This window comes from Salmo trutta, chromosome 6, assembly GCF_901001165.1.
Source record: "Salmo trutta chromosome 6, fSalTru1.1, whole genome shotgun sequence".
NCBI lineage: Eukaryota > Metazoa > Chordata > Actinopteri > Salmoniformes > Salmonidae > Salmo > Salmo trutta.
The window spans coordinates 46,358,526-46,379,414 of record NC_042962.1 but is presented as its reverse complement, the minus strand read 5'-3'; the positions used below and the strand labels follow the sequence as shown (position 1 = coordinate 46,379,414).

The window sequence follows — 20,889 nt, the reverse complement described above, 5'->3', positions numbered from 1 at the left end:
CTGGTCACGTCTTTCACATCAACGTAACGAAGGCGAGGAGGTGAGTAGAGGACACTTTTGGTTTAGGTTCTGCTCACCTGTTTGTTCATGAGTATATAGATGAGGGGGTTGATGACGGTGCTACTCTTAGCCATGATGGAGGGCACCACGGTCAAGATGGGGGTGATAAGGCCCGGGTGTCCAAAGGTGGCCATCATGGCGATCACGCCGTAGGGCATCCAGCAGAGCAGGTAACACACCACTGTAGTGATCACCATGAACAGGATGTGGAACTCTCTCCGCCGCGCCGCCGACTTACGGATCCGCCCCACCTGAGAGGAAATGATCATACGTAAAGTTGTGCACAAATGTGTATGAATGTATGTCCTGAGAGGCCAATCACATAGGAGGATGTAGAAGGACATACAAGGTCTTGTTCCAATACTTAGAGAAGTGTAATTTCCTTCCTTCACTGCTTAGGCTAATCAATGTTTACATTTGTATTTTATATAAAAGCCTCCTTTCCCTCCTTGACATAGGCTAATCGGTGTCATACTTATCACCAATACTTTAAAAAAACATCATTCCTTGTAATAGGCTAATCACTGTTTCAATTATTTGAATAAAGACTTTCCCTTCCTTCCCTAATTGACTTTAAAATAGGCTATTAAATGACCTGACAGGACTGGATGAGTGAAGCAGGGTTTCCAGTTCACTACCTTTACCTATCCTGTCATGTCACGTCTGTTATTGTTTGAACTTCCAGGAAGGCAGAGCGCTTTTTAAAAAGTATTCTAACGGGGCTACGCTTTAGTCACGCAAGTGGAAACACTTACAATCTCATTACCAGACCTGTCTGATCTGAGTATTCTGAAACACATGTAGCCTTAAGATTCATCCCAGCTGAGAAAAAAAAACAGTCACTAGGCAACTGCCTAATTATCTAGTCACAAGATGTTTTCTTAATAGGATATCAGTCTTAATTACAGTGGAGGAAACGGAACCAAGTGTTTAAAAAAAAGGATACTCCATCTGTCCAATGAACACAGTCTTAATCATGTAAAAGTAGTGTTCAGTTTCTCTCTTTGTGCACACTCTTCTCTCAATGCTACCAATCTGTAACCACCAACTTCCTTTCCATGCATCTCAGTCTACAGACCACTGAAGACGGGGCATCTTTCTACAGGAAGTCCATATTAAGGAGTAGTACTGAGTGCATATTACGTCTCTATATATACATATATAGATGCAGCATTATGTTATTCATATTGTGGGCAGATAGCCCATTAGCTGTTCTATAAATACATGACTGTGAACATGCAAGTGTGATTTGGCAGTTAAACTGCAGGACCACCACTGTGGTAATATGTGCAATTAGACACTTGAATGGGAGCCTAACAATGGATGGTAGCTGCTACCAACTCAGTGTTCTTATGGTTAGAGTTTCTGCCCTGAGATTGGAAGGTTGAGAGTTTGATCCCCGGCTGAGTCATTCCAAAGACAGTAAAAATGGTACTCGGTGTGTCTCTGCTTGGCACTCGGCATGAAGGAGATCGATTGGAGGCAAGGCCCTGCGATAGGACGCTAGTCTATCAGGGAGATGTACATCAAGCTGCCTCATGCTACAGAAACAGGAGAGCTGTTTTGGCTCGCTTGTGCAAGGCTACTTACTCGCGGTGCTTAGTCCTCTATAATTCGGTGGTGACAGTGCTAGTAATCAGTAATACATTGACTTTGCGGGGGGTAGCTGGGTTCACTATCTTAATGTATGTCAAACACATTTTTACTTAAACACGGAAGGGTGGAGACACCAGATAACACTGACTAGGAGAGTGAGATAACACTGGACAGCGCTTCAGCATTCTACCCAATAACTGACAGTTTTAATGCTGCAAGTCATTCTGATTATCAGTGGTTTATCAGCAGGTTCAGACCCTGACCCAACATGCTGATCTGGGGCTTGCATGAGTAAACTTGACTCTCCTCTGGTTCCTATCCCTTCTGTTCAAGCCTCACTTCTATTGATGTTTTATTGACGAAATCGCACACGTGCACTGGAAAATGCAACCATCCATGTTGGTTTTAGGTACTGTTAACACCTACCACTTCTACAGATCACTTCTTCACAGGTAGATGATTACAGCTTTCAGAATAAGACGTTTGCGTGAAGAGTAGCGAATAAACAGAATATGTGTAGGCTAAACATTGCATGGTGTGTTTGTTTGATTTCAAGCCATTTTTCATTTGAACCCATGTGGACAGGTGAGACAGCCCACCTGTTTGACAGCGTAGAGCAGCCTCCCATAGCAGTAGACCATGACCAGCACAGGCAGCCCCAGACAGAAGATGAACAGGCAGATGATGTAGGAGTGAGATTGGGGAGTCTGGGATGTCCAGGTGACTGAGCAGCTGGTCCCGGCCCCCTCCAGGCCGTAACTACTCCAGCCCAGCAGGGGGGGCACTGTCCAGAACAGGGAGTAGAGCCAGGAGCCCGCCACGGCCAGCAGAGGTTTGCGGTAGTCAGGGGCCCGCTTGTTGTACACGGTTAAGGTGCTGTAGCGGTCATAGGAGAGGAAGGCCAGCGACATTAGCGACACAATTCCTGAGAGATGGATAGAGAAAGAGAGGGAGGTGGGGAGAGAATGAGAGACAGACCGAGAGAGAGAACAAGAGGGATGGTGGTATACCGTGATTACCCATTACATGGATTATTGCGAGACAGTCACTGAGACAGATTATGGCGCACTGGCAGGCTACCCTATAAAACAGACTAACTGCATGCGTTCTGTTTGGCTTTTCTAAAGTGAGCCTTAACACCCAAGTAAACGATCACCTTTGAAGGGGGAACATACGAAATTCCCTATTTTAAGCAGCCCCATGAACACATCACAGTGTGCATTACAGCAATGAAGAAGAATATTGCAGCTCCTGCAATTATGAAAACAGTACTGTATGTTTCAGTTTCATTTTGAAAGCTAACTGCCTTCAGTAGTCTAAGTCCAGTGGGATCTGTGAGAAGTTGTGCAGTGTATTATATTATCAGCTAGGAGTGATAAGTCCAGTAATCATATGCATATGGTCCTCTATACTGGATTTCTACACTCTTAGAAAAAAAGATTCCAACAGGAACCCTTTTTGGTTCCAGGTAGAACACTTTTGGGTTCTGTGTAGAACTCTCTGTGGAAAGGGTTTTACATGGAACCCAAAAGGGTTCTACCTGGAATCAAAAAGGGTTATCCTATGGGGAGAGCCGAAGAACCATTTTGGGTTGTAGATAGCAAGTTTTACCGGGTAATACTTTAATTTAGCCACTTAAAAACCCCAAACATATCTTATCACTTCAAGGGCAATATCATGTGATGCTTGTACTGTATGTGCATTTGCAAACGATCTCAACCACCAGTATTTATGTTGCAATAGTTTGTGTCGGGGGGCTAGGGTCACGCTGTTATATCTGGAGTATTTCTCCTGTCTTATCCGGTGTCCTGTGAATTTAAGTATGCTCCCTCTAATTCACTCTCTTTCTCTCTCTCTCTTTCTCTCGGAGGACCTGAGCCCTAGGACCATGCCTCAGGACTACCTGGCCTGATGACTCCTTGCTGTCCCCAGTCCACCTGGTCATGCTGCTGCGCCAGTTTCAACTTTTCTGCCTGCGACTATGGAACCCTGACCTGTTCACTGGACGTGCTACCTTGTCCCGGACCTCCTGTTTTGGACTTTCTCTCTACCGCACCTGCTGTCTCTAACTCTGAATGATCGGTTATGAAAAGCCAACTGACATTTACTCCTGAGGTGCTGACCTGTTGCACCCTCTACAACCACTGTGATTATTATTATCTGACCCTGCTGGTCATCTATGAACGCTTGAACATCTTGGCCATGTTCTGTTATAATCTCCACCCGGCACAGCCAGAAGAGGACTGGCCACCCCTCAGAGCCTGGTTCCTCTCTAGGTTTCTTCCTAGATTCCAGCCTTTCTAGGGAGTTTTTCCAAGCCACCGTGCTTCTACATCTGCATTGCTTGCTGTTTGGGGTATTAGGCTGGGTTTCTGTACAGCACTTTGTGACATCAGGTGATTTAAAAAGGGCTTTATAAATACATTTGATTGATGTTACATGTCTCAAGCCTGCAAAGTCTTCTACAATTGTAAACCGTAAATAAATACTAATATAAATACTTATAAAACACTTACATGATAATAACTTCCTTTATAATTAAGTTTAAACCTACAGTGCATTTGGAAAGTATTGAGACACCTTCCCATTTTTCCACATTTTGTTATGTTACAGCCTTATTCTAAAATGGATTAAATTATGTTTTTCCCTCAATCTACACACAATACCCCACAATGACAAAGCGAAAACAGGTTTTTAGACAATTTGGCAAATGTCTTACCTTATTTACATAAGTATTCAGACCCTTTGCTATGAGACTCAAAATTGAGCTCAGGTACATCCTGTTTCCTTGAGATGTTTCTACAACTTGGAGTCCACCTATGGTAAATTCAATTGATTGGGCATTATTTGGAAAGGCACACACCTGTCTATAAGGTCCTACAGTTGACAGTGCATGTCAGAGCAGAAACCAAGACATGAGGTCGAAGGAATTGTCCGTAGAGCTCTGAGACAGGATTGTGTTAAGGCACAGATCTGGAGAAGGGTACCAAAACATGTACATATGGCTTAATCAAAACCCAACGTTGAGCAACTGAAGTGTCAAAATCCCTCTAATTCCTTACTGATACTCCTATCACTGCCACTAATAACGTAGGTCCATTATCTGTCACAACAGCTAGTGGTATTCTGTATTCCATCCTACCCAGAACCGATTCCAGTGAATCACACAATGGATAAACTGAAGTGGTACTGGTTATAGCAGTGTGTGGATCTTACTTTTCTGCTGAGATATAATCCAATTATTTCCAGACACCTGTAAAAAGGCAACTCGGATGTGCCAGTGCTTTTCCTGCAGTGGATCACACAATGGAACTTGTCACACGATGATCTCCCGGCTGTGAACGTTTGCTTTCTCCATCAGTTACATAACCTGTCTATGCTAATGACAACTCTTTACAGAGCCCAAACAGGGACCCCCTATGGTCCTCCAGCCCCATGTATAATGAAGACACACACACACACACACACAGATGAGTAACAAACCCCCTGTCATGGTTACCCTGTCCAGCCAAGAGGACAGTAATCAGCCCAAACTGACTCATCTCTACATGCAGTAGCATGCCCACCCATCTTAATCAACTCTCTCTGTCTTCAGGCTCTTCACACACGCATCACGCATCAGCTGTTTGAAATAAAGAAAATCGTTGGAGAAACTCAAACTTTCTGAAGCTCAAAATTCGCACCTTACAAATCCTTGCATGGCTTGGCTCCTTCCTGTCTCTCTGACATGCTACACATGTACACCCCCAACCGCAGCCTTCCATCCTCTGACTCAGGCTTACGGGTCACCCCTCCTCACCAGACTACGCTTCATGGGGGAATCGCGCCTTCACTCTCTGGAACTCTCTCACCCCTGAACTCCCCGATCCGGACTCCATCCGAATCTTCAAAAACAACATTTTCAGACTGGCAGCCTATAGCGTTTTAAACCGTCTAGCTCTTTTTATTTTTTTCTACCTATCGGGTTACAGAGGTCGTTCAAGTAGCCTCTCGATTTGAACTGCCTTCATGAGCTTGACGTTGTTATTGCTGTTGGGGTGCCATGTGCCTTTTGTTGTAACGCACTTTGCTTTTAGTATTGTCGTGTTTCTTTTGGCTATTTTATGTTTTACTCTGTAAGTGTCCCTAGGTATCTTGAAAGTCACACATACAATGTATTATTATTATATAAAATGCTGCTGCAACTGAAAATGTTGCTGTAGGAAGCTGCTGAGGATGTTGCTTTAATAAGGACCTCTGAGCCCCGACTTGTAATCTTTCAACATAAGTCCACAAATGTATCGAGGGGTGAGAAAGCGGTGTGAAATTCAGAAACAGCCTGGCTAAGCTCTGTAGCTCGCAACAGTGGGCACATGCTGCATGCCTGTCATTACAGGCTGGATATTCAATCTACTCGGCTCCGCTCCCCAGTTACATTTCTTTGACTCAATCAGTGCAAGGCACACAATCACACTCCCTCCTTCGAGGACCAGAGGGCGGGAAAGACGCAACAGCAGCAAGGCCAGTGATTGGCTCTTCCCTCTGGTTGACCCCTAGGGGAGCCGACCTGTCAGTGCAGATGAGGAAGCGGCCGAGTTCATCCATGTCATTTAACCCTCTTCCCTCCGCCAAGAGACTAGAAAGACAGTCAGACTCAGACCATGGTCCGTTTATCATGCCCAGGTTTCTCATATGCCAATATTCCATATTGAATTCCATCTAGAAATCTCATAAGAGTCCCTGATTTGTATATATAGCAACATTTTCCCTCTTGAGAAACCCCCCTGCCAAATTATACATTATGAATTTCCCAAGGTTTTCATCAATTCATTTGCCCTTTCATTTTTTATTTGTTATCTCATCAACCTCTGGGTCGTCCTTACAGAGTAATTACATTTTCTCACATGTATCAGAATGTAAATATCTCAACATTATTATTTTCTATAAATAGATCAACAAGAAACATTGAACCAATACCGATAACTTACCCAACTATAGTATGTATGAGAGCATCCAGTAACTCACACAGACTGAATATATGTAATACATATATCAGTGGGCATTACATACATTCTTAATTTATAATTCAATTAGATGTATGGAGTCACAAAGGACATACAGTGCCTTCAGACCCCTTGACTTTTTCCACATTTTGTTACGTTACAGCCTTCTAAAATTGATTACATTGTTTTTTTCTCTCATCAATCTGCACACAATACCCCATGACAAAGCAAAAACAGGTCATTTGTTTTGTTGCTAATTTATAAAATAAAAAAACTGAAATATCACATTTACATAAGTATTTAGACCCTTTACTCAGTACTTTGTTGAAGCACCTTTGGCAGTGATTACAGCCTCGAGTTTTCTTGGGTATGATGCTACAAGCTTGGCACACCTGTATTTGGGGAGTTTCTCCCATTCTTCTCTGCAGATCCTCTCAAGCTCTGTCAGGTTGGATGGGGAGCTTTGCTGCACGGCTATTTTCAGGTCTTTCCAAAGATGTTAGATCGGGTTCAAACTCTTGCTGGGCCACTCAAGGACATTCTGAGACTTGTCCCGATGCCACTCCTGCGTTGTCTTTGCTGTGTGCTTAGGGTCGTTGTCCTGTTGGAAGGTGAACCTTCGCCCCAGTCTGAGGTCCGGAGCGCTCTGGAGCAGGTTTTCATCAAGGATCTCTCTGTACTTTGCTTCGTTCATCTTTCCCTCGATCCTGACTAGTCTCCCAGTCCCTGCCGCTGAAGAACATCACCACAGCACGATGCTGCCACCACAATGCGTCACCGTAGGGATGGTGCCAGGTTTCCAGACGTGACACTTGGCATTCAGGCCAAAGAGTTCAATCTTGGTTTCATCAGCTCAGAGAATATTGTTTCTCATGATCTGAGAGTCTTTATGTGGCTTTTGGAAAAATCCAAATGGACTGTCATGTGCCTTTTACTGAGGAGTGGCTTCTGGCTGGTCACTCTACCATAAAGGCCTGATTGGTGGAGTGCTGCAGAGATGGTTGTCCTTCAGGTTCTCCCATCTCCACAGAGGAATTCTAGATCTCTGTCAGAGTGACCATCTGGTTCCTGGTCCCCTACCTGACCAAGGCCCTTCTCCCCCGATTGCTCAGTTTGGCCAGACGGCCAGCTCTAGCCAAATTTGACAGTTTGTTATTTTTTTATTGAAGGAAAGCTTCTAAATTGCTTTCAATACTTCATGGACATTTGCATTGCATAGCAGTGGGTGCAATGTAGTAGCGGCAGCCTATCAGAAGAGTTGGGTGTGTGGCCTATTGTGGGACGTGGCTTTCGATTGGTTATTTCTGGCCACCCGTGCGTATTTTGTTTTTTTATGATTATATGTTTACTGCCAGCACTAAATCTTAAATGATATCTGTGTACATACTGTGATACTAAAGAAAGTGTCACAATTTGGTTAAAAAAAGTATTATTTAAAGAAAGTGTTTTGAGTTATGGAACCAACTTAATACAGTATCTTGACTACCGGGAAATATATTTAATTGTTTGGAACCCAATTGCAGAAAATCTTATTAGTTAATTCCGAAGTGAAAAATCAACTTGGTAAAATCTTGTGGTATATTAGTAGTTATGTTATTTATTAGGTTTAACCAAAGGGGAAAAGTAAGTTGAGTGTTGAAAGAAATAGGTTGCAACTTGAAATCTAGGTTTTTTTATTAATCAAATATAACGGTTGGCATTGAATCATATATCTGGTTTTAACAAATGTACTTTTTTCAATTGAGAAAACCTAACTCATTTACTTGTAAAAAATGTTGGGGTTGATCCAAAGAGTCATTTTGTACAGTGTACATACTTCCTTCTACGCACGTACATCGTTCTACACTTGTATGTCATTCTACGTACATACAGTCACTTTGGGTTTAAATCTAAAGCAGTCATTACGCCGTGCTTTGAACCATGATGATTTGTGTAATCTCATCTCCCAATCTCCCACCATCTCCATCCCATGTTAGTTCATTTCTGTGAGAGTTCTTCCTACACTCCAGAAGATTCTCCTCTCCTCACAGCATGTTCTAATCTTCAAAGCTCTTTTTAATAATGTCTATCAGCGCCCCTCCAGATTACTCTCTGAACAGAGATTTGGGCCCTGCCACGCTTGAGCACAGGAGAAAAAAAAAGCCACATTCCAGATAAAGAGAAATGTCTATGGTTGTGCAGATGTTTGTGGATCCCTTCTTCTGTTTGGAGGCTGTTTTTTTGGAGAATAGACCTAAAAGTTTGCGGTTGTAGTCTATTTTTGGAGAAGAGTACATGTTCGGGAACTGTTTTTGCTTCAGACCTCCATTTTAGGTACTGCCGGGTAGCGGATGGTCGGGAGGCCAGGTTTGGAATGAGGACCCCACTCCACAGCTGTAACCCATTACGTCGCTATCTGCCAAGGGCATATTGACTTTGCATGGAAACCTCTCTTAATTTAACTACCCAAGATGCTTCAGAGGCCCAGGACATCTGTTAATTATTCAACAGTAGTAGCCACAAAAAGTCTAAATTATTGAACATGATATTATATGAAAATGCAAGGTGCGTCCACTTTGCTCAAAGTAAAGTTCCTACATCTATATTGATCTTATAACTAAGAGCATATTACTGACCACTGCAGCGCAGTTTGTGTGCACGTCTTCTGCAGAGGGTTTCAACTGCGCACAGTATGGCACATAGAAATAAATTATAATTACTCTTCCTGCTTTACTTTGTGGCCGCTGGTCCACCCATCATGGTACATTGACTTCAACGGAGATGCCGGTTCTAGTAAGTTTATTTCTATGGTGTCCCACCACCCACAACCTGCGGATGAGTTAAGCTAAGCCCTGAGCACTATTGAGAATCAGGGAATGGATGGAGAGAGTGGGTGGGGCTGACTTTGTGCTCGGTGTGGGGTGACTCACAGAGGGAGAAATGTCTTGGTATTTCAATGCCATTCACAGTTCACACGCCATCCTGCAGATTCCATCTCGGAGGTTGAGGTCACCTTGGTGGTCCAATAGTGACAGCCAGTGGAGAGGGGGCTGGATGGCAGTTTTTTTGCCAGGGGAGGAGTATATGGACTTGTAGGTGAGAAAAATGTCTGTCCCCTTCACTGTGTCATTGTGGAATGGGCCGCTGTTCTGGAAAACTCACACCTATATTGGGTACATTTTGTCCACTAAAAGGACAGGGTGTGAAATGAATGTGGTTTGGAGATCCTGGATTCTGGAACACCATGTACTGCACCCTCTTAAATGAACAAATCAATTTGACATTAACACTATTATGCTCCAATAGAGGGAAGCATTTGGTATAATCCAAATTGCAGTAGCGTAACCCTTCTCAAATACTCATTCAAATCAAAATCACATTTTATTTGTCACATGTGCCCAATAAATTAACTGTACACTCTTAGAAAAAAAGGTGCTATCTAGAACCTAAAAGGATTATTCGCCTGTCCCCATAGGAGAACAATTTGAAGAACCCTTTTTGGTTCCAGGTAGAACCCTTTTGAATTCCATGTAGAACTAGGGCTGGGCGATATGGCAAATACATTATCACGATATATATATTTTTTCTTCATTCGATAACGATAATTATCGCGATATTAATCAAATAATGTTTAAAGAGGGTCATTTCTGCTTCAGACTGAAGAATTCCTGAACAAACCCAAGGCTTTTAATGTTTCTTATTTATTTGTCAGAAGTAGAACTCACAAATAACATTTGAACTTGTAAACCCTTACAAGTCATGAACAAGAAATAAAACAAATAGTGCAAGTCAATAGGCATTACAACTGTTAGCCTAATGGCACATCAGTGTTGAAGTTGGGGTAGGTGTTGTCTTACAAGTTACAAGCAAGAACCAGTCTGTCTACAATTTGACATCAGCACTACTATGCTCCAATAGAGGGAAGCATTGGTATAATCCAAATTGATTTGAATACTCATATTCAAATCAAAATCCCATTTTATTTGGTTTTAAAGCTGCCCTATGGCAGGTCACTATGTTGCCACCTGTGCTAAAAACCCGCTCTGAGGGGGAGCTGGTCGCAGGAATGCACAGGTAGCGCTTTGCCAGGTGGATGACTTCGGGAAAGTTTTTTGGGGGTGGATCTTCCACCAGTCCAGTGGATTTGGTTTCACTGTCAGCATCAGGAGACTGAAGGTAGCAGCTGAGTTCCTTTTCTACCAGCTGGATTTCAGTAAGACCTGTGGTGGAGCATGGCTTTTTGAAAAAACTGCCCAATGACTTTCTCTTTTTAGCTGGTAGTTGTGATGAACCAGCAGCAATGTCTCCCTGTGCTGGGCTTGGGTTTTCATGTCCCTCATTGACCATCTCTGAGACAGCTCTTGCTTTTATGTGGCCCACCTTCTCTTTGATGTAATGTGTTTTAAACCGAGGGTCGACCAACAAGGATAAGTACAGGAAGTCATCATATTTCTCATTCAGATAGTCCATGACTATCGTTTTGATGGTTTGGGTGAGCTCTGTTTCTATACCAGGCTGTGTCAAAGACTCCAGCCACCCATGTCATAGACTGGTTTCTCTGCTACCGCAAGGCAAGCGGTACCGGAGTCTGGGACCAAAAGGCTCCTGAACAGCTTCTACTCCCAAGCCATAAGACTACTGAACAGTTAATCAAATGGCTACCCAGACTATCTGCATTGATCTCCTTTTTCTTGCACTGGCTATATGCACACATGCTGCACTGACATTCCAACACACACACACACACACACACACACACACACTACATATGCTCACACACACAAAACACACACACACACATGCATATAGATGCCATACACACACACACTCACACATAGGCACACATTGTAGTGAACAGGTGTAGTACTGGCTTCAGGTAAAACACACTGACATAAGACTCGCCAGACAGAGCATCTGTGAATTCTAGGAGTGGGGTCAATGCCTGGTTGATGGACTCAAGAACATCTATATCTGTGTAGGTGGGAGCTAAGTGCCGGGTCTTCTTGTCACTGGACAAGACCTGTGAAATGGCTTTCTCCTGCTCCAGTACACTTTGCACCATCTTTTGACGTGATCCCCACCTGGTAGGCGACTCTGTCACCAACTTGTGCTGGGGTAGGTTTGGTTCTTTTTGAGCAACTGCCAGGTCTCTCTTCTTTTTCCACCAATAAAATCTGTCTTGAGCTGTTCCTCAACTTTTTCCCTAAACTCGGCGTAGAGTTTAGGCAGTGTGGTGTGAGAAATGTTTGAGGCCAAGGAGCACGTACCTGGCGTCAATTAAATTGATAAGCCTCTTGAAACCTTCCTTTTCGATTGTGCTAATTGGTAGCATTCCTTAGCAATGCAATGCATAATAGCATTTGTGATGTCTTTGTGTCTTTCCGATGTTTGCTCGTAGTTATAAACGCTGTCAGTGTTGACTGTTTCGGGCAAACATCCCTAGATTGGCTGGTGCTTGAGTGGTGTTTATCAATACCGTGGCGCAAACTCAAATTTTCTGCATGTTCCAAAGAGTGATTTTGCTTCAGATGGTGAAAAAGGTTTGTCGTATTACCAGACTTGGTAGCCACCTGCTCTTTGTCGGACTTGAAAAAGCCAAACCACTTCCAAATAGCTGAAACAGTTTTTATCAATCATTTCTTGGTTGGAAGCTGCTCCTTCTCCATGGCTATCACTGCCACTGTTTTTGCCTACATCACTCATTTTTGTGGTTAATAGTGGCTACTACATCACTCAAGGTGCTAAGTGGTTTTTAGTGGGCGTATACCTCTCCACGTGCATATTGTCACTTCTCCGCACTTTCTAGCTGCGTCACATAGGTGAAATGGACTGCTGTACCTAATTATTCTACATCGACGTTATCGAAAATTAATCTCAACGTTTTTATATTGTCATTGAGGGAAGTAATTACCTAGATAATTATTGATATTGATTTATCGCCCAGCCCTATGTAGAACACTTTCCACAGAGGGTTCTACATGGAACCCAAAAGAGTTCTACCTGGAACCAGAAAGGGTTCTCCTATGGGGACAGCCAAATAACCTTTTTGGAACCCTTTTTTCTACGGGTGTAGACTTTACCGTGAAATGTTTACTTACAAGCCCTTTCCCAACAATGCAGGGTTAAAAAGTAATACATTTACACCAAAGAAAAGGAAATAGTAACACAATAAAATAACAATAATGAGGCTATTTACAAGGAGTACTGGTACTGATCCTTAACTTTGGCGATGACTTCGGCAATGTCATTTACAAAATAGCCTCAAACACTCTACTCAGAAAATTGGGTGCAGTCTATCACAGTGCCATCTGTTTTGTCACCAAAGCCCCATATACTACCCACCACTGCGACCTGTATGCTCTCGTTGGCTGGCCCTCGCTTCATATTCGTCGCCAAACCCACTGGCTCCAGGTCAACTATAAGTCTTTGCTAGGTAAAGCCCCACCATAGCAGCACCCACCCATAGCACACGCTCCAGCAGGTATATCTCACTGGTCACCCCCAAAGCCAATTCCTACTTTGGTCGCCTTTCCTTCCAGTTCTCTGCTTCCAATGACTGGAACGAATTGCAAAAATCCCTGAAGCTGGAGACTCATATCTCCTTCACTAACTTTAAGCATCAGCTGTCAGAGCAGCTCACAGATTATTGCACCTGTACATAGCCCATCTGTAAATAGCCCATCCAACTACCTCATCCCCATATTGTTTTTTTGCTACTTTGCACCCCAGTATCTCTACTTGCACATCTATCACTCCAGTGTTTAATTGCTAAATTGTAATTACTTCGCCACTACGGCCTATTTATTGCCTTACCTCCCTAATCTTACATCATTTGCACACACTGTATATAGATTTTTTTTATTGTGTTATTGACTGTACGTTTGTTTATTCCATGTGTAACTCTGTGTTGTTGTTTGTGTCGCACTGCTTTGCTTTATCTTGGCCAGGTCACAGTTGTAAATGAGAACTTGTTCTCAACTGGCCTACCTGGTTAAATAACGGTGAAATAAAAAACTGAGTCAATGTGCAGGGGTATGAGGTAATTGAGGTGCTATGTACATGTAGGTTGGGGTAAAAGTGGCTAGGCAATCAGGATAGATAATAAACAGAGTAGCAGCAGCATATGTAAAGAGTGTGAAAGTGTGCCTATGTGTGAGGCATCAATATGCATGTGTGTGTGTGTGTGTGAGCATACAGTGAGGGAAAAAAGTATTTGATCCCCTGCTGATTTTGTACGTTTGCCCACTGACAAAGAAATTATCAGTCTATAATTTTAATGGTAGGTTTATTTGAACAGTGAGAGACAGAATAACAACAACAAAATCCAGAAAAACGCATGTCAAAAACGTTATAAATTGATTTGCATTTTAATGAGGGAAATAAGTATTTGACCCCCTCTCAATCAGAAAGATTTCTGACTCCCAGGTGTGTTTTATACAGGTAACGAGCTGAGTTTAGGAGCATGCTCTTAAAGGGAGTGCTCGTAATCTCAGCTTGTTACCTGTATAAAAGACACCTGTCCACAGAAGCAATCAATCAATCAGATTCCAAACTCTCCACCATGGCCAAGACCAAAGAGCTCTCCAAGGATGTCAGGGACAAGATTGTAGACCTACACAAGGCTGGAATGGCTACAAGACCATCGCCAAGCAGCTTGGTGAGAAGGTGACAACAGTTGGTGCGATTATTCGCAAATGGAAGAAACACAAAAGAACTGTCAATCTCCCTTGGCCTGGGGCTCCATGCAAGATCTCACCTCGTGGAGTTGCAATGATCATGTGAACGGTGAGGAATCAGCCCCGAACTACACGGGAGGATCTTGTCAATGATCTCAAGGCAGCTGGGACCATAGTCACCAAGAAAACAATTGGTAACACACTACGTCGTGAAGGACTGAAATCCTGCAGCGCCCTCAAGGTCCCCCTGCTCAAGAAAGCACATATACATGCCCGTCTGAAGTTTGCCAATGAACATCTGAATGATTCAGAGGACAACTGGGTGAAAGTGTTGTGGTCAGATGAGACCAAAATGGAGCTCTTTGGCATCAACTCAACTCGCCGTTTGGAGGAGGAGGAATGCTGCCTATGACCCCAAGAACACCATCCCCACCGTCAAACATGGAGGTGGAAACATTATGCTTTGGGGGTGTTTTTCTGCTAAGGGGACAGGACAACTTCAAAGGGACGATGGACGGGGCCATGTACCGTCAAATCTTGGGTGAGAATCTCCTTCCCTCAGCCAGGGCATTGAAAATGGGTCATGGATGGGTATTCCAGCATGACAATGACCCAAAACACACGGCCAAGGCAACAAAGGAGTGGCTCAAGAAGAAGCACATTAAGGTCCTGGAGTGGCCTAGCCAGTCTCCAGACCTTAATCCCATAGAAAATCTGTGGAGGGAGCTGAAGGTTCGAGTTGCCAAACATCAGCCTCGAAACCTTAATGACTTGGAGAAGATCTGCAAAGAGGAGTGGGACAAAATCCCTCCTGAGATGTGTGCAAACCTGGTGGCCAACTACAAGAAACGTCTGACCTCTGTGATTGCCAACAAGGGTTTTGCCACCAAGTACTAAGTTATGTTTTGCAGAAGGGTCAAATACTTATTTCCCTCATTAAAATGCAAATCATTTTATAACATTTTTGACATGCGTTTTTCTGGATTTTTTTGTTGTTATTCTGTCTCTCACTGTTCAAATAAACCTACCATTAAAATTATAGACTGATCTAAAGGGGATCAATGCAGATAGTCTGCGTAGCCATTTGATTAACTGTTCAGTAGTCTTATGGCTTGGGAGTAGAAGCTGTTCAGGAGCCTTTTGGTCCCAGACTCCGGTACCGCTTGCCTTGCGGTAGCAGAGAAACCAGTCTATGACATGGGTGGCTGGAGTCTTTGACACAGCCTGGTATAGAGGTCCTGGATGGCAGGGAGCTCTGCCCCAGTGATGTACACTCTGTAGCGCCTTACGGTCGGATGCCAAGCAGTTGCCATACCAAGCGGTAATTCAGCCAGTCAATATGCTCTCAATGGTGCAGCTGTAGAACTTTTTGAGGATCTGAAGACCCATGCTAAATCTTTTCAGCCTCCTGAGAGGGAAGAGGCGTTGTCGTACCGTCTTCACAACTGTGCTGGTGTGTTTGGACCACGATAGGTCCTTTGTGATGTGGACACCAAGGAACTTGAAGCACTCGACCCACTCCACTTCAGCCCCGTTGATGTGAATGGGGGTGTGCTCTCCCCTCCGTTTCTGTAGTCCTGTAGTCCACAATCAGCTGCTTTGTCTTGCTGACGTTGAGGGAGAGGTTGTAGTCCTGGCACCACACTGCCAGCTCTCTGACCTCCTCCAAATAGGCTGGCTCATTGTCGTCGGTGATCAGGCCTACCACTATCGTGTTGACTGCAAACTTAATAATGGTGTTGGAGTCGTGTGTGGCCACGCAGTCGTGGGTGAACAGGGAGTACAGGAGGGGACTAAGCATGCACCCCCGAGGGGCCCCCAGGTTGAGGGTCAGGGTGGCGGATGTGTTGTTGCCCACCCTCCCCACCAGGGGTTATTTATAAGGGTTTAGAAGTATTTTATAAACTGTTCATTTCTAGTTTGTAGATCTGTAATAAACGGTTGTCATAAACAGTTAACACATTGTTTGAAATTGTGTGCTCATTAGCTGCTTGCTAAATAATCAGCTCAGAAAATAAGACATTACTCCAACAGTTGATATTACTGAAAAGAATCCATTACCTGATATGTAAACACACAAAGGCCCAGAAGACTCTTCTTCTCTATCTAACAACTGCAGAGGGTAGCCTAGCAAGCCAACAGCCAGGCAGGGCTATGGCATAGTAGGTGCTGGGCTCAGTGCTCTGCTATCCCATGAACAGACTGACCTTCTTACCAACCATAAACTTAGAGGAGGAGAGGAATTCTAGAAGGCAGAGATACTCCGAGTAGATATTGAAGGAGTTCCCCTTGACCACATCCACAAAAAAGTGGAAAACAAACATTATTTTCTATTGCCCCCCAGTTGTAAAAGAGCCAAATTCGTAGTAGATGTTATGTTGTACAGAAATAACAAAACATGCCGAAAAGTTGCTGTATTGTTCAATGTACAAGTAAGCAGGTCAAAAATCACAACCTACAGTTTGCAATGCTCCGACATAGGGAAATATAGCGTGCAAGAAGAGCCGCTGAGTTTGGGATTGTATATCGATTAGCTCTTTTTAAATGATGATTTATTGGTTTTAGTCTCTGAATCGTTTAATCAAACTTTTCGCCACCAGTTCCTGATATAAGAGGGGATAAAAACTACAAACTGTCTCCTGAATTAGCCTAGTGTGCATGGGCACACATGTCGCCTCAGTGTTGTACTCTTGACTACAGCTGCAAAGAGGCTTTGGCAGACTTATTGCTGAGACAATTTGTTCAACGTTTTTGTGGTAAAGGGCAATATAGCAGGTTGTAGAACAGTGGTGGAATAATATAATCTTAGGGTCATTAGAAGATGTAACAGATTGGCATTTTAAGGAACAGGACATGGTTATGCATTCTCCTGTTTTGATATTCAATGATAATTAAATGATAATGATATTAAAATCCTGGCCTCCACTCCTCAATTCCCACTCATGAGTGCACCTTTTGTGGAAAGCTTTGGTGGAAAAACCTCTTGGGGCAATTAGGAGAAGTAACAGAATGGCATTTGAAGCAACAGGGCAACCTTATGCGTTTGTCCTTTTTGATATTCAATTATATTGAATGATAACGATATTCAAAGCCCACCTTTTGAAAGTGTGTGAATCCCCATTCCTCCTGCTGATCCTTCATCTCCATTTGATTTACGGTGAGTGAGCCCAACTTCATATGTATATACTGTATTCTAGTCAAGGCTCATCATATAACTACTGCTGTACACACCTTTTCTACTCATATACTGTCCATACACACCATTATATACATATATATATTTATGTTCCGGACACGGACATTGCTCGTTCTGATATTTCTTTCTTAATTTCTTTATTTCGATTTTTTGTGGATTATGTACAGTTCAAGTTGGAAGTTTACATACACTTAGGTTGAAGACGTTAAAACAAATTTTTCAACCACTCCATAAAATTTCTTGTTAACAAACTATAGTTTTGTCAAGTTGGTTAGGACATCTACTTTGTGCATGACAAGTAATTTTTCCAACAATTGTTTACAGACAGATTATTTCACTTATAATTCATTGTATCACAATTCCAGTGGGTCAGAAGTTTACATACACTAAGTTGACTGTGCCTTTAAATAGCTTGGAAAATTCCAGAAAATCATGTCATGGCTTTGGAAGCTTCGGATAGGCTAATTGACATAATTTCAGACAATTGGAGGTGTACCTGTGGATGTATTTCATGGCATACCTTTAAACTCAGTGCCTCTTTACTTGACATCATGGGAAAATCAAAAGAAATCAGCCAAGACCTCAGGAAAAAAATTGTAGACCACAAGTTTGGTTCATCCTTGGGAGCAATTTCCAAACGCCTGAGGGTACCACGTTCATCTGTACAAACAATAGTACGCAAGTATAAACAGCATGGGACCATGCTGTCGTCATACCGCTCAGGGAGGAGACACATTCTGTCTTCTAGAGATGAGCGTACTATGGTGCGAAAAGTGAAAATCAATCCCAGAACAACGGCAAAGGACCTTGTGAAGATACTGGAGGAAACGGGTGCAAAAGTATCTATAGCCACAGTAAAACGAGTCCTATATCGACAAAACCTGAAAGGACGCTCAGCAAGGAAGAAGCCACTGCTCCAAAACCGCCATAAAAAAGCCAGACTACATTTTGCAACTGCACATTGGGACAAAGATCGTACTTTTTGGAGAAATGTCCTCTGGTCTGATGAAACAAAAATAGAACTGTTTGGCCATAATGACCATTGTTATGTTTGGAGGAAAAGGCTTGCAAGCCGAAGAACACCATCCCAACCGTGAAGCACGGGGGTGGCAGCATCATGTTGCAGGGGTGCTTTGCTGCAGGAGGGACTGGTGCACTTCACAAAATAGATGGCATCATGAGGCAGGAAAATTACGTGGATATATTGAAGCAACATCTCAAGACATCAGTCAGGAAGTTAAAGCTTGGTCGCAAATGGGTCTTCCAAATGGACGATGACCCCAAGCATACTTCCAAGTTGTGGCAAAATGGCTTAAGGACAACAAAGTCAAGGTATTGGAGTGGCCATCACAAAGCCCTGACCTCAATCCTATAGAAAATTTGTGGGCAGAACTGAAAAAGCGTGTGAGTGCAAGGAGGCCTACAAACCTGACTCAGTTACACCAGCTCTGTCAGGAGGAATGGGCCAAAATTCACCCAACTTATTGTGGGAAGCTTGTGGAAGGCTACCTGAAACGTTTGACCCAAGTTAAACAATTTAAAGGCAATGCTACCAAATACTAATTGAGTGCATGTCAATTTCTGACCCACTGGGAATGTGATGAAAGAAATAAAAGCTGAAATAAATCATTTGCTCTACTATTATTCTGGCATTTCACATTCTTAAAATAAAGTGGTGATCCTAACTGACCTAAAACAGGGGATTTTTACTAGGTTTAAATGTCAGGAATTGTGAAAAACTGGGTTTAAATGTATTTAGCTAAGGTGTATGTAAACTTCCGACTTCAACTGTATGTATTGTTAGGTATTACTGCACTGTCAGAGCTAGAAACATAAACATTTCACTGCACCCTAACGTCTGCAAAATATGTGTACACAACCTATACAATGCATTTGATTTGGATTATAAATAATATACTTTTTTGTAGGGGCAAATCAAGTCTCAAAATGTATAGTGGAAATGACAAACTTTAGAAGCATTTTTAAAACATGAATTTTAAGAAAATGTCCTGCTACAAAAGGGTGATCAAATTAAGATCCTACATCTGTAGCCTATAGCCGCCCCCTGATTCCACTTCCATTCCACTAAACAATTTCACTCACACTGCATAGCATCACAGACAAAACGCGTCCAATATCTGGGTCTAGACAGACTCATTGAAGATATCTCTAAAGTACAGTGAGAGAACTAACATCATCACGCTGACATAATGGGTCTCTATTTTTCTCTCCCTCTCTTTCTGTTCCGCTTGGCAGTGAGAGTACAGAAGCAATGATTTCACACGTCAGATGAGTTACAATTAAACTGTCTGTGGGGCACAGATGTAACTGCTGACAACACACTATCCATAAAACAATTCTGCTGTATGTGTGACATCAGGAACAATAGTGGGCTAACCCAGTCGTGTGGCACGTGGGAGATCTGAAAGTGGAAGTCCATCACTTCGCTCCAATAATGTCATCTATGTACCCCACACTACACCTTTCATCGGCAACATTATCTGATAAAAATGACCTATAGACAGACAGTCCCTAGTTCAGGACTCTCCAACCCGGTTCCTGGAGAGTCAAACGTCCTAGCGCAGCTGATTCTGATTATTAGCAGGTTGATAAAATGAATCTACTATTTGGCACAATGATTTCTTTAAACGCATTGGTGAGGCATCGAGTCTTTGATGGTGTAATTGTGAGAAACACATATAGTTACTTTGGTGACTATTTTGTTACGTAACAGTTTACTAAACTCACCGAAACAAGAGTTGGCGAAGCCGTACCACATGCACCCGTGCTTCCCGTACAACCAGCGCGCGTGTAGACTGGAGGCGAAGCTGAGCGTGGTGCCACAGAGGCACACCAACATGTCACTCACGCTGATGTTCAGCAAAAGCATGTTCACAGGAGTCCGCAGAGTTTTGAACTTAACAAACAGGATCAATACCACCAGGTTATTGATGAAACCAAAAACCATAATAGATCCAAGGAAGACGGACATCACATGGTGTCCCGTCCGAGACAGTCTTTTCGCCGGGGGCTCGTTCCATTCTTGATCCAGAGAGCTCAGTGGATCGTCGACGCTTCCGTTAGAGCTGAAGTTTAAATTAGCCACCTCGGTATACATCGTTTTCAGTGATCCACATTCGAGAATGTCTCACATGGAGATACAATTATAATATTTCTACCGTCAATGAACTACAATAGGCTACAGCATCACGTTTTCAATTGGCAATATCAACTGCCGACGGAGTTGTAGGCTAGAGGTGGTCGTATAGAGCCCACCGTAAAGAAAACTTAAACTTCATTTTTCCGAACATGAATCCAGACTCAAGCCTTGTATCCTCAGGAGGTGCAAAACAGGCTCATTCCGCTTGGAAACTGTAGTAGACAATTATGGTGTGGCAAT

The 20,889-nt window shown here is 43.0% G+C and overlaps 1 protein-coding gene across 1 annotated transcript in view; it reads right to left on the bottom strand.

Annotated features, from left to right (window-relative positions):
- The window catches only part of LOC115196056 (pinopsin), a 23,828-nt gene extending 2,939 nt beyond the window's left edge, over window positions 1-20,889 (bottom strand). Inside the window, exons 1-3 of the mRNA XM_029756553.1 lie at window positions 20,238-20,889; window positions 2,256-2,581; window positions 78-311 (exon numbers count right to left, since the gene is read on the bottom strand). Of these exons, the coding sequence (XP_029612413.1) occupies window positions 78-311; window positions 2,256-2,581; window positions 20,238-20,607 (930 nt within the window). The 5' untranslated portion in view covers window positions 20,608-20,889. The remainder of the gene's footprint in view (window positions 1-77; window positions 312-2,255; window positions 2,582-20,237) is intronic.